This window comes from Saccopteryx bilineata, chromosome 1, assembly GCF_036850765.1.
Source record: "Saccopteryx bilineata isolate mSacBil1 chromosome 1, mSacBil1_pri_phased_curated, whole genome shotgun sequence".
Classification (NCBI taxonomy): Eukaryota; Metazoa; Chordata; class Mammalia; order Chiroptera; family Emballonuridae; genus Saccopteryx; species Saccopteryx bilineata.
Genome location: NC_089490.1, coordinates 155060296 through 155074161, shown reverse-complemented (window position 1 = coordinate 155074161; position 13866 = coordinate 155060296). Strand labels below are relative to the sequence as shown.

Here is a 13866-nt window from a genome sequence, read left to right as displayed (position 1 = left end):
CAGCTGAGGCCAGTCCTCACCGTGAGTGGTGCTTTAATCAGTCAGCAGTGCCATAGAGACCCCAGCTGGGCCAGGGGAGAGGTGGAGCTGGGGCTGAGCTCAGGGCAGCCTTGGGCCCCAGAACCATCACATCCTGACCCCATGCAACATAGAGGGCACCCCAAGCCATCCGTTATAGTTAGGCTTGGACAACCCCACACCCATGGGCCCCTGGATACCAGAGGGCCTAGTGAAGTGTCTTGCCCCAGCAGAGATGAGCCACTGGTGTTCAGCCCATCCTGTTCTCACCCACCATCCCTGCAGCCAGGCAAGGAAGGCAAGGGTTGGGGACCAAAGTTGCAGGGCATGGAATGTGCAGTTATGGCTCATTTGCATAGGAAGGGAGGCCATGGAGAATGTCAGGGTTGGCTCCAGGAGCTCCTGCAAGAGGAACAGGGTAGGGTTAGTAAGCGTAGGGCCTGCCCCAGACCTCTCACCCATGGCCAGGTTGAGAATAGAGGGGGATGTGTACGACTTACAGCTCCGCAGGCGGATGGGCCAGATAAGAAGACTGCACAGAGAAAGTGTGGCAGCCACGCCTACGCCACCTGTCACAGCCACCATCACCCAGTGGTAGAAGCCCACACAGGCCCTGCAGCAGAGCTCCGAGCTGGGGTAGGGGAGGACAAAGCAGGTGAGTGGACAGTTGTGGGGACCTTCCAGCCTCAGCCTGGACCTTGGCAGCCTCATCTTTCCAAGCACTCAGGCCAGAACCTGGGGTCACCCTTGACCCCCTTTTTTCCTCCCATATCTAGCACTTTAGCTAATACTGCCAGCTCTGCCTTCAAAGTCAGATAGATGGGGCTCCTCAGGGAATCTGGCCACTGCTCCCTCCTCTACCTCCAATGGTCCAGCCCATCATTACCCACCTGGACCAGTGTAGATAGATGCTTTCACCCTGGTCCCCAGGCTCCAGCCCTCACCTTCCACAGACTGTTCTCCCGAAGGCGGCCACAAGTGGGTGCCTATGAACACCTGTGACAGCCCCCCCCCCCTCTGCCCAGAGCCCTCCACTGCTCCCAACTCCCTTGGGGTAGAAGCCCAAATCCTCCACAAGGCCCTGCTTAACTTGCTCCCAACCTCTCCCCACCTTCACTCCTCTTCACTCACTCTGCTGCAGTCACATGGGCTTCCATCCTGCCTTCCAACACATCAAGCCTGGTCCTACCCCAGGGCCTTTTCACTGGCTATTTCCATTTTCTAGTACTCCTTGATATCCACCAGATCTCAAGACTGATGTCACCTCCTCAAAGAAGTCCTCCCTGGCCTCCTGTACTAGTCAGGCCTCCATATGTGGTGTCTCATACCTCTGGTCACTGGTCTGGATCACACATTTATTCCTATGATTAATGTGGCTGGTATTACCCCCAGCTCGTTAATGACAGAGGACCAGGCTGGTTCTAGTTCCCAGATAAAGCAAAAACTCAGTGATCCAAAATCACAGATCTGAAACCCCACGTTCTGAGTGACACAGATTCTGGCTACCCTGTAGCACTGTCCACTTACATTCCCCCAATACACCTATTTGATGTGCCCTCAGAATTGGCACACAATAGACTTGGAGTTTGTTAAATGAAAAAACGAAGTGCTTGAGGTCAGAAAGAACCAGGTGTCCCAGGCCTGTGAACTCCACCAGGGTGGGATCTCTTGTCCACACCAAATCCTTAGAGCTACAGCAGTGCCTAGCACATACTCAGGACACTTTTGTTAAATAAGTTAATAAATGAGTCACACTCACGAACAGGGGTGCAGGCTCTGGATGAACATGACTGCCAGCCCATTGGCCACCTTATCTGAAAAGCTCATGGCACCGTACACGAAGGCTCCACTGTGCTGGGGGGGACACAGGCAGGAAGGTCAGCACCTATGGCCTGGGCCCTGGTCCCCAACCCCCACCCAGCCTTGCCCACCAGCCCTACCGTGTGGGGGCCAATGAGGTCAGCTGTCATAGCCAGTGAGGTGACAAGGATGGTGGCACAGCCAATGCCCAGCATCACAGCTGCTGCATACACAGTCACACCCAGCCCATCTGCCAGTGCCACCCAGGCCGCAAAGGCCAGGATCACCAGGAGACCCGCAAAGTAAGTCATCTGCAGAAGAGACCAGAAGCAGGCCTGTCTCACTGTGCAGCTCCTAGCCTGAAGACTTCTTTGGTCTTCAATCCACTGCCCCAAATCCCAGAGAGTAAGGGGGTCAAGTTGGCCCATCCCTAAAGAGTCCCCCAGCTCTGATGTTACCAGACAACTGACATTCTAGAGACAGATGGCTACTTACATTTTAAATGCAAACCAATTAAATAAAATGAAACATTCAGGTCTTCAGTCATGCCTGCCACATTCTAAGTACTCAAGAGCCACCCTGACTAGTAAACTGCTTATCACAGAAAATTATAGAGCTCTGCAGCCACAAGACCCTCAGAAGCCAGGATTCTAGAACATGGGTCCAAGACACAGGGCATCTACAAGGTGTAGAGGCCAAGATTTGGAATCACCTGGGTTCTGTGCATCTGAGTTCCAAGGATCCTTATCTGTGATATTCCCCCACTGTTCCTCACTGACCCACACACTCACATTCCTCCCGATCCATTTGTTGACTGGGTTCATGAGGAAGGAGGAGAAGAAACCGCTGAGATACATCACCAATGGGATGGTGGCGATGAACTTCTGTTGGGACAGAGTGGGCAAAGGTGTGTCAGTCAGGTGGGGCTCCTTGGGCTCAGATCCCACCCCACATCCCTAGGCCACCCTACCCAGCTCACCTTAGGCAGGTTGAGGGAGTAGGTGAGGTACATGGCAATGTATGTCTGGGACAGGTTCACAATGAGCCTTGTGCTCATGTACAGCAAGCCCACCTATGGGCAGACAGAGGGACTGGTTCAGGGGTCAGACAGGGCCCGTCTCCACTCCCACCAGTAGCAGACACTAGGAGCCTAGTTGCAGCTGCCACCTGACCCACTATCAGTGACCATAGCTGGCCAGGTGGAAAAGAGAACAATAATTGAATAGCAATGTCTGCCCTGCCTGTGGAATAGAAAATCTGCAGTTTGCTTTATTGGCTATCCCTGCCTGTAGTTCCACATAGTAAGGGCCAGGTGGGAGGCATCAACTCCGGCCCTCTCTGCCCTCAAGAAGTACCTGGTAAAAGGCTGGCTGCCAAAGCCAGTGTTTCCAGAGCAGCAAGGGGCGGGCTGTGGTGGGAGCCAACAAGGGGCTGTGTTCATCTGGCTCCTCCACTAGCTGTTGGCATTCCTCCTTGGTGCCCAGGTGGAACAGCAATGAGAAGACGGCTCCAATGCCCACCACCAACAGGGAGAGGTTCTGGGGGTCCAGCAGGAGAGGGGTCAGTAGTGGCTATCACAGCCCAACTTACAAGTTCAGGGCCTGGGGCAATGTCCATTCTGCCAGCAGCATCCTTGCCCCCCACCCTCGCCCCAGCTCACCCGAAACACTGGCACATCTTGGACCCCCAGCTGGTCACTGACATCCTGGATGGACCCCATGTGTGGAGACGCCTGCAGGTGGAGCAGGAGCCAGGCAGCACCATAGACTGTGATGTTGGCCACCACGGTGAAGGCGTACCTGGTGTGGACAGGCAAGGGTTCAGCACAGCAACCCAGAAAACCACATGGCTACTTCCTTCCCAGGCAGCCATACAGTCAAAGCTGATGTGGCATCTGGTGAACCTCTGGCCTAAGGGAGATTTCAGCCACCGAACCTTGGGTGGCCCCAGGGTACCCCTGCTGGCTCCAGCTAGCTAGCCTGCATGTTATCTGATGATTTACAATTCTGACCCTCAACCACCATGACAGAGGGCTGAGATTCAGAGAATCAGCAAAGCAGGGCTCAGTCAGGACTACAACCCAAGTCTGAGAACTCAAGATGCTCAATAGCGAAGACTGGAATTCCTGGTACCCAGATTCTGGGCTTCAGCAAGGCAAGGTCTAGAATCATCCAAGGCTCCTGCCTGCAGCCCCAGAGCAAAGTCCCTCCAGGGACTGGCAAGGGCAGGTGAGGGGCAGCCTCTAGACCTCACCAGGACTCAGTTTCCCTTTCTAAAAGTACAATACTATCCCCAGAGATCACAGTGAAGATGACACAAGGTTGGCACTAAAGCACTTGCACATAGAAAACACACCAGAACTTGGTTTGCCCTAGCCTGTCTCTTATCCTCTGGGGCCCTCAGGGGCCCGGGCATTGAGCAACCCCTGTCATTAGTGCTGCATTTCCTGGCTATAATGGGAACTCAAAGGCAGAGGAGGAGGCCAGACTGGAGCCAAAGAGGCTAAGTTGCAGACAGGCGGGACTCTCAACAAAGACACTACCCTAATAGCAAGAGTACGTGCACTTACCTGGTGCTAATTAAGCCAGGCTCTTTGAGGTCCGGCAACACTGGCCACACTCACATATGCTGTCCCTTATGGTTGGAACTGCCATCTCCTGTACCTTTTTCCTACTGCACACGTCCCATAGGCACTCTGGCCTTGGGCACATGACAACCTGGGTTTGTTGTGAGAATTAAAGGAGATAATTTATGTGAAGGGCCTAGAACTGTGCCTGGCTTACGGCAAGTGCTCCGTAAATGCTCTTGTGATCATCAAATCCAGAATAACCTTCCTTAACACCTCAAGCAAGCGTTGAATAAGCTGGGCACCAACTGTATGCATGTGTAGCATGTAAGATTCTCAGATGGCCCTGAAGACTTCCACATCCTGGCCCTGCCCTACCTAATCCCCTCCCCTTGGAGATGGGATCTGTGAATATGATGGGATGTCACTCCCATCTTTAGGCAACTTCTGTGACACAGGTGAAGATATTTTGCAGATGTAATTAAAGATTATCCTGGGTAGGCCTGACCTCTTTAGGTGCTTCTTAGAAAAAAGGGTTTAAGCTACTGGTTTTCAACATTTTTATACTTGGGGACCAGTGAAAATAGAATTATTTTAGGAACCACTAAGGCAGAAATCACCCTAAGCATAAACAAATTTGACTAAGATCACTAGATCTATAATCTTCATACACCATCAGGGCGGTTAATTCTTACCCGTATTGGCACAAAATTTCTGGCAGACTGGCACCAGTTTGCAGACAAGCAAATAAAGATCACTGGCCTGCCTGACCAGGTGGTGGCACAACAGATAGAGCATTGACCTGGGACGCTAAGGACCCAGGTTCAAAACCTTAAGGTCCCTTGCTCGAGTGTGGGCTCATCTGGTTTGAGCATGGGATCATAGATATGACCCCATGGTCACTGGTTTTAAGCCCAAGGTCGCTGGCTTGGCTGGAGCCCCCTAGTCAAGGCACATATGAGAAGCAATCAATGAATAACTAAGAGTGCCACAACTACAAGTTGATCCTGTGGTCTCTCTGTCTCGTAAAAAGAAAATAAATAAAAACACTGGTTTACGCCACCCTGAGATCTGACTCTTCTGCTACTGTCAAAGAATCAGCAAGACACCTGGAGCTCTATATCTGTAAGAAAATGAATTCTGGCCTGACCTGTGGTGGCGCAGTGGATAAAGCATTGACCTGGAAATGCTGAGGTCGCCGGTTCGAAACCCTGGGCTTGCCTGGTCAAGGCACATATGGGAATATGGGAGTTGATGCTTCCAGCTCCTCCCCCGTCTCTCTCTCTCTCTCTCTCTCTCTCTCTCTCTCTCTCCTCTCTAAAATGAATAAATAAAATTTAAAAAAAGAAAATGAATTCTGCCACCAACTACATGAGCAGGGTAGAGGGACCCCCAAGCCTCAGATGAGACCAGCTCTAGCCATCACCTTGACTGAAGCTTCGAGACACACTGAAACAGAAAACCTAGCTAAACCAAGACAGATTTCTAACCCATAGAAACCATAACATAAACACATGCTACTTGAAGCTGATTTATGGTCATTTGTTACACAAACAGCAGCAGATGACTGATATACTATGTTACAGATGTATAAGCTGAGGCTGAGAGTCCCAGAGCCACACAGCCAAGCAGACACCTACACAGAGGTGGCCCTGGGTCCCGTGTCCTCGCCTGCTATGCGTGTGCCCTCCCCACTCTGCCCTGCCAACGTAGTACCTGAGAGCTGTGAGCTCCACCTTCTCATGGTCATTGGTGACGAGCTCGGGGATGAGGCTGAGATGGGCAATCTGCGTAGCGGCCCAACCAAACTGGAAGATGACAATGAAAGGCCCGTAGTAGAGGAGGGCGGCCCATTCAGGCGTGGTTGCCCCACAGCCCAGGCAGGGACTGAAGATGAAGGGGAAAGAAAGCAGGACGCAGATGGTGCCTGTGGATGGGCAGAGCAAGGGGAGATCACATCACCAGGCCTTCCCAAAGTGGCCCAGGTCGCCCTGGGGTATGACCAGATGGAAATAAAATAGAGACACAAAAAAGGCTAGCGACCCTCCCAAAGTCACAATGAGGTATGTGGGATGAGCAGCCCAGGGTGCCCCAGGCTTATGGCCCCTGTGACAAATAGAACTGAAGCATATCCAGGGCCCCCTAGAAGTCAAACAGCCGAACAGGACAGAGAGGCCAGGCCTCTACTCACCAGTCCAAGCTATATGCCCCTTTTGTCCAGTGGAGCTCAGAACAGGCTGGAGCAGGCCTGAGGTCACACACTATATCAGGTGAGGGGGCAGGACCAGGATGTATGGCCAGGTAATAACAGGGAGCAAGAATGGGGCCTCCCATGGCCATGGCCGGGTAGTTCAGGTGATTGGAGTGTCATCCTGATACATCAAGTTTGCAGTTCTGATCCCCAATCAGGGCACATAGAAGAATCAGCCAATGAATGCATAAATAAGTGGAACAACAAATAGATGTGTCTCTCTCTCTCTCTCTCTCTTTCAGTCCAGGGCTCCCCGGGGTTGCACCTAATGAGAGGTGAGGAAACTAAAGCACAGAGAATCTGAGGTCACACAACAGGTTGAAAGGGTACTGTGGGGTCCCCTGAAAAACTACCCACTACAGACACACTATTTACACCCACAACTTCCCCCTTCTGTCTTGCCCCAGGAGCAAGCCTTTTCCTAGTCCCTATCAAGGATCCTGTGGGGCCAGCAGGAGTCAGGAGGCCGGGATATGCTGGACCATGACGTCCTTGAGTCCCCATCAGCTCATAAGGGAACCTCTCCTTGGCAAACACTCCAATATCTCAGAACAAGCCCAAGTCCTCCCTGGGGCCCACAAGGTCCTGCACAACCTGCCCCATCCCTTCCCTATCCTACCCTCCTCCCTCTCTCCCCCTTGCTCTTTCTGATCCAACCACACAGAGCTCCTGGCTGTTCCTCCAACACACTAGGCACAGTCCTGCCTCAGGACCTTGCACATGCTGTGCCCTCTGTCTGGGTTGCTCCTTTCCTTTTCATCCCTCAGGGCTCAACTCAAATGCCACTTCCTCAAAGAAGCCCTCCCTGACCAGCTCAGTTACCAACAGTCTCCTCATCGCTCAACACACTCTATTCTGGACCCTGCTTGCTTTTCTTCTCACCCCTCAGCACACATGAGAATTCTTTTGTTTACTTGCTTGTTTCCTGCCTACCTATACCACCAGACTGTGGGCCTGTTGGGGTAGGGACCAGGTCTATTTAAGTCACTTTTCCTCCTACCCCTACGCCCAGAAGGAGTCTGGCAGTTGGACTTCCCTCCTCCCCCAGGCTTTGGAGGTGACCTCATCCCCAGACCCTGGGGAGCCCTAAGATGAGGAAATGAAACCAAAACTAGCCTGGCTATTTCTCTGGAACTGGGAGGGGACATGCTGAGCAGGGTCAGGCACCAACTGCAGACTCTGGTCAGAAGAATGTGCTGCCCGGGCTGGATTCCACCCTGTTGCTGTTCAGACCGGTTAACCATTGTTGGAGCTAGGCTGCCCGGCTGGGAGGCTTTGGACATGTGATTTTTGCCTCTTGGGGTCTCTTGCAGAAAATGGAAATATCTGCTTCCTGAGGTAGATCTGAGAATTGAGAGTTAATGTATGAAAGTGGGAGCTCCTACTACTCTGAGCTACTTCCTACCTCAGCAGCTTCAAAGACAAAGTATTCCATACCTTTGCATAAGCCCTTTTAACACACACACACACACACACACATACACACACACACACTTCTATTCATACTTCAAAACCCCAGAGGCGGCCCTGGCCGGTTGGCTCAGCGGTAGAGCGTCGGCCTAGCGTGCGGAGGACCCGGGTTCGATTCCCAGCCAGGGCACACAGGAGAAGCGCCCATTTGCTTCTCCACCCCTCCGCCGCGCCTTCCTCTCTGTCTCTCTCTTCCCCTCCCGCAGCCAAGGCTCCATTGGAGCAAAAATGGCCTGGGCGCTGGGGTTGGCTCTGTGGCCTCTGCCTCAGACGCTAGAGTGGCTCTGGTCGCAACATGGCGACGCCCAGGATGGGCAGAGCATCGCCCCCTGGTGGGCAGAGCGTCGCCCCATGGTGGGCGTGCCAGGTGGATCCCGGTCGGGCGCATGCGGGAGTCTGTCTGACTGTCTCTCCCTGTTTCCAGCTTCAGAAAAATGCAAAAAAAAAACAAAAAACCCAGAGGCACCTGACCTGTGGTGGCGCAGTGGATACAGCGTCAACCCAGAATGCTGAGATCACTAGTCCTCCTTCTCTCTCTCCCCCCCCTAAAATGAATAAATAAAAATTAAAAAACAAACACCCAAAGGCATCTGTTCTCCAGAACTCTGCTTCCTTCTTATGAAACCCAGTCCATGCACCTATCCCAGTCTGGACCCCACAAGAATGTCGTCTCGCTCTGATGGTCCTTTCTAAGCTAGAGGGGGGGAACTGAGGGCTTGTTAAGGGAAAGAGTGAGTTCATCACTACCACCCACAGACTCACGGGCAAATAGAGAAGTGGGAATTGTTGCCAGAATGACTTTTGCTCAAGCCACCTTATCAGCTATCACGAGGGGCCACCTCCACTTTCTCTCCCCACAGGGCCTCCACCTCAAGACGGGAAAGGGGTACAGGTAGAATAGACCCTGTTGTCTGGTCAGAGCACTCAGCCCTCAAGTCTGTTTTGCATAAACACAAATCCTTCAGTTTTTTTATTTACAAAAATGCCTCCATCCTGACCAGGCGGTGGCGCAGTGGATAGTGTCGGACTGGGACACAGAGGACCCAGGTTTGAGACCCTGAGGTCTCCACCTTGAGCTCAAGCTCATCTGCTTTGAGCAAGGCTCACCAGCTTGGACCCAAGGTCGTTGGCTTGAGCAAGGGATCACTGGCTCTGCTGTAGCTCCCCAGTCAAGGCACACATGAGAAAGCAATCAATGAACAACTAAGGTGCTGCAATGAAGAACTGATGCTTCTCATCTCTCTGTCTTCCTGTCTGTCTGTCCCTCTCTCTGTCTCTTTCTGTCCCTGTCACAATAACTAACTAACTAAATAAATAAATAAATAAGTAAATAAATAAATGGAAGCATCTGTCTTTAAAAAAAAAAAATGCCTCCAGTCCACTTAACCCCTGCCTCTGTAGGGGGAATCAAGTTCTTTGTGAGGACCCTCACCATATCCCAGGCCTCTGACTACAAAAGGCCCTGGAGGCTCTGAGCTGGTAACAGGTCTTACCTCAGGGATTTTGCACATGCAGTGCCCTCTGCCAGGGCTACCTTCCCAACACTGGCTCCATCTCCTTGGAAAGGTTTCCCCTGACAACCCCCCACGCCACCCAAAACAGCCCTTCCCCCCCACACTACTCCACACATCTCTCTGGCCCAGGAAATACCTGTATACCTGTCAACATGAGTTGATCCTACTATTATTTAAAAAAAACTGCCTTTGAGCCTGACCAGCAATGGCGCAGTGGATACAGCGTCGGACTGGGATGCCGAGGACCCAGGTTCAAGACCCCGAGGTCGCCAGCTTGAGCGCGGGCTCATCTGGTTTGAGCAAAAGCTGACCAGCTTGGACCCAAGGTCACTGGCTCAAGCAAGGGGTTACTTGGTCTGCTGAAGGCCCGCGGTCAAGGCACATATGAGAGAGCAATCAATGAACTAAGGTGTTGCAATGCGCAACGAAAAACTAATGATTGATGCTTCTCATCTCTCCGTTCCTGTCTGTCTGTCCCTGTCTATCCCTATCTCTGATTCTCTCTCTGTCTCTGTCAAAATAAATAAGTAAATAAACAAATAACTTTAAAAAAAACAAAAACAAAAAACTGCCTTTGAGACTCTGGGATCAGTTCTGCAAGCAAAACCCAACACCAGCTGAAGGTGGAACACCTCAAATGTCTATTTTCAAATGATGCTGACACTGGTCTGAGTGTCCCTGCAGTCCAAAGTGGCCCAAGAACAATCTCAGCATACTAAGCACCTGACAAACCTGAAATCCAGCCTTGGATGTGGCCATATTGATACCAGTCACCCTAGGGCCACTCGGAAATCGGAAATCGGAGATCTGCTGCACCTTGCAAAAATGTCATCTATGAGGGCCTGGGGCAAATCACTGTCTTCCTAGTCATTGTTCCCAAAGGCAAGAAGATACCAGCCACCCCCTCCTCCTTCTAGAAAGCTGCTGCCCAGAATTCTCTAAATGGCAGGATTCCTGGCCCTGCCTCCTGAAATGCCCAGCAGGCCCCCCAGTGCCAGGATGTGGTGGGCACTCCTGCCAGGGGAGGAACAGCAGAAAAAGTGTCCAGAGCTAATCTCAAAGCCCAGGGCCAGAGTGGGCAGAGAAGGGACGCATGGATGCAGGCCTTATCACTAGTGCACACAGGGCAGGGTGCCCCAACCCCCCAGGACCTGTCTCCTAACTTCCCTGATAACCCTCTAGGTGGGCAAAGGCCCCAGGCCAGAGGACAACCTCATTACCTGCCCTGCAGACCCCATCCTCATTAGTCAGGCACAGACCTCAGACCTTTCTGTCTCACCTGCCCCCCGTCTCTCAGCTGCCCTGGCTACCCCAAAATGCCCAAGGGCCAGGTTGCTTGAGATGGGGGAGGGGATGGATAGAGTACTGGGGGAATAAACACGACAGACAGAGGGGGCTCTAGACAGTCTGACCCTCTCTCAGACCAAGTTGTCCTGGTGGTCACCCTGAAAGAGAGATGGGAAGGTCAAGCCAGACCAGATAGATTGACAGAGGAGGCTCTGGGCAGTCAGACCCAACCTGAAGATGGTTCAAGGAGCCCAAAGGGGTCAAAGGGAAGCGACACTGGAGGATCACACCAAGTCAGATAGATGAAGGGGACTTGACAGGTCAGACAGCAGCAATGAGGCAGACGGAGGGGAGAGACTCAGGACAAGGGGAAGACAAACAGAGGAGACTCAGGCCATGTTACAGACAACAGGAGGGGGGGTTCAGACCATGGGACAGAGAGACATAAGGGGAGCAGGGAGTTAAGCAGAGGGGGTAGGCTCAGGCTCTGGGGCAGACATAGAGGGGGAGGCTCAACACAACAGGGAGGCAGATGAACAGGGGCGGCTGGGCCGCGACTTACCAACTAGATGCCAGGTCTTGCGAGGCCCGCAGCGGGCGCAGCGGCCGGCGGCGCGGTCGGCCTCATAGCCCACGAGGGGCGTGCAGAGCCCGTCGGCCACCTGGCCAAGCAGCAGCAGCACCCCGGCGCCGCGCGAGCTGTAGGCGCGCACCGAGTGCAGGTAGAGCAGCAGGTAAGTGAACCACATGGACGCGCACAGGTCGTTGAGGAAGTGGCCCACGGCGTAGCTCAGCCGCGCCGCCAGCGACAGCGGCCGCGGGAGTGCCCCAGCTCCGGCCGCCGGGGGTCCCGGGCCCATGGTGGCACTCCGGGCTCGGGCCGGGACGTCGAACGCACCACAAACGGGACCGTGAACCCGGCCGTGGACACCACTCTCTCTCAGCCACAGACCGCACCGGCCTCGTCCGCCCCGCCGAAAGCGCCTGCGGCAGCTGAGCCGGTGGACCCGAGACTAAGGCGTGGGGGGCGGGGCATCTCAGGAGCAGCGGCTTTCTCCACCAATCGAGATCGTGTGCCGGGGCCGGAAAGCCAATCATCGGGGACATGAGCGTGGTCTCTTGGTTAGCCCGACCTCCACACTAGGAGCAAACTGAACTGCATGGTCCTAGCGCTCTACGGTCTTGAGATTGTGGGAGCCCCCCTCACCACCGAAGCTGGGGGTAAGGCAAGGGTCGCCACCACCCAGACTTCTGCTGCCAGGCCCGCACCACCCCAGCTAGTCACCGCTTTATGAGGCCTAATGTGGTCTGGAGAGAACGGGGTGGGTTGGGGAGAACGGGGTAGGTTGGGGCGTGGGTTAGGGCGAGGTCTGAGCCCCAGCTCGGCTCTCCACGAGGTCTGGTGGAGTCCCAGACGGAAGAGATCCAATTGGACAAGGAGAAGAAGTATTAGTTCTAATTAATTAGTTTTTAAGGATAATAATGGGATAATCATCATAATAACATCAGCTGGCATTTAATGAACACCGACTGTGCCAAGCGCCCCAGGTGGATTTTCTCATCCCAGCTGGGCAGGAGGCGGAGCAAGTCTCTCCTATTTCACAGGCCAGAAATACGCCTAGAGCAGAGAGGGTGCCAGCGCTCAGAAATCCAGTGGTCCAGACTCTCCCTGCCCTCCTTCAACTGTCCTCCTAGACTAGGTCACCGCACAAGCGGTTTCAAGTTCTAACAAACGTTTCCTCGCCTCCGGCCTGAGCCTCCAGATCTCCTCCAGAGGTGGTTTTAAAACTGCATGGCCAGAATCATGGAGTCCAGACCAGCCCTCCTCCTAGCTAGGACAAGCCCCTTAACTTCCCAGGCCTCAGTCTCCTCAGCTCTAGACTGGGTGTAATATATGTTAAAAGTGTTAGCTCTTGCCTGAGCGGGAGGTGGTGCAGGGGATAGAGCATCAGACTGGGATGCTGGAAAAACCAGGTTCGAGACCCCGAGCTCACCAGCTTGAACGAGGGCTCATCTGGTTTGAGCAAAAAGCTCACCAGCCTGACCTGTGGTGGCGGAGTGGATAAATCTTGGGCCTGGAATGCCAAGTTTGCAGGTTCAGAACCCTGGGCTTCCCTGGTCAAGGCATATACAACAGGGGTCCCCAAACTTTTTACACAGGGGGCCAGTTTTCTGCCCCTCAGACCGTTGGAGGGCTGGAGTATAAAAAAAACTATGAACAAATCCCTATGCACACTGTACATATCTTATTTTTAAGTAAAAAAACAAAACGGGAACAAATACAATATTTAAAATAAAGAACAAGTAAATTTAAATCAACAAACTGACCAGTATTTCAATGGGAACTATGCTCCTCTCACTGACCACCAGTGAAACAGGTGCCCCTTCCAGAAGTGCGGTGGGGGCCGGATAAATGGCCTCAGGGGGCCGCATGTGGCCCGTAGGCCGCAGTTTGGGGACCCCTGGTCTAGAGGAAGGGACGTAATATTTCTCACAACACCTGAAGAGACAGTGCCATTGTTTTTCCTGTTTGGACCCTGTAAATCAGGGGTCCCAAACTTTTTACACAGGGGGCCAGTTCACTGTCCCTCAGACTGTTGGAGGGCCGTACTATAAAAAAAACTATAAACAAATCCCTATGCACACTGCACATATCTTATTTTAAAGTAAAAAAACAAAACGGGAACAAATACAATATTTAAAATAAAGAACAAGTAAATTTAAATCAACAAACTGACCAGTATTTCAATGGGAACTATGCTCCTCTCACTGACCACCAATGAAACAGGTGCCCCTTCCAGAAGTGCAGCGGGAGCCAGATAAATGGCCTCAGGGGGCCGCATGCGGCCCGCGGGCCGTAGTTTGGGGACCCCTGATATACAACAAGCAAGCAATGAACGGCTGACGTGAAGCAACTACAAGTTGATACTTCCCATTCCATGCTCCCCTTTCTCTCCTGT

General features: G+C 52.9%; 1 protein-coding gene across 1 annotated transcript; it reads right to left on the bottom strand.

The window, feature by feature from the left end:
• Nucleotides 1-16: 16 nt before the first annotated feature.
• On the bottom strand, nt 17-11919 carry MFSD12 (major facilitator superfamily domain containing 12). Its single transcript, XM_066276496.1, has 10 exons — nt 11469-11919; nt 6101-6311; nt 3479-3617; nt 3174-3356; nt 2798-2890; nt 2610-2702; nt 1959-2129; nt 1778-1872; nt 519-649; nt 17-420 (listed from the first exon to the last, which is right to left on the bottom strand). Coding segments are annotated over exons 1-10 (1416 nt in total). The 5' UTR covers nt 11767-11919; the 3' UTR covers nt 17-418.
• Between the last annotated feature and the right edge of the window lie 1947 nt (nt 11920-13866).

Excerpts from the sequence above, each read along its gene's own strand:
- MFSD12 (XM_066276496.1), bottom strand. The coding sequence starts at position 11,766 with ATGGGCCCGGGACCCCCGGCGGCCGGAGCTGGGGCACTCCCGCGGCCG. Across the intron at positions 2,130-2,609 it reads ACAAATGGATCGGGAGGAAT|ATGACTTACTTTGCGGGTCT; the intron begins GTGAGTGTGTGG and ends TCTCTTCTGCAG. Across the intron at positions 650-1,777 it reads CAGAGCCTGCACCCCTGTTC|CTCGGAGCTCTGCTGCAGGG; the intron begins GTGAGTGTGACT and ends CCCCTACCCCAG.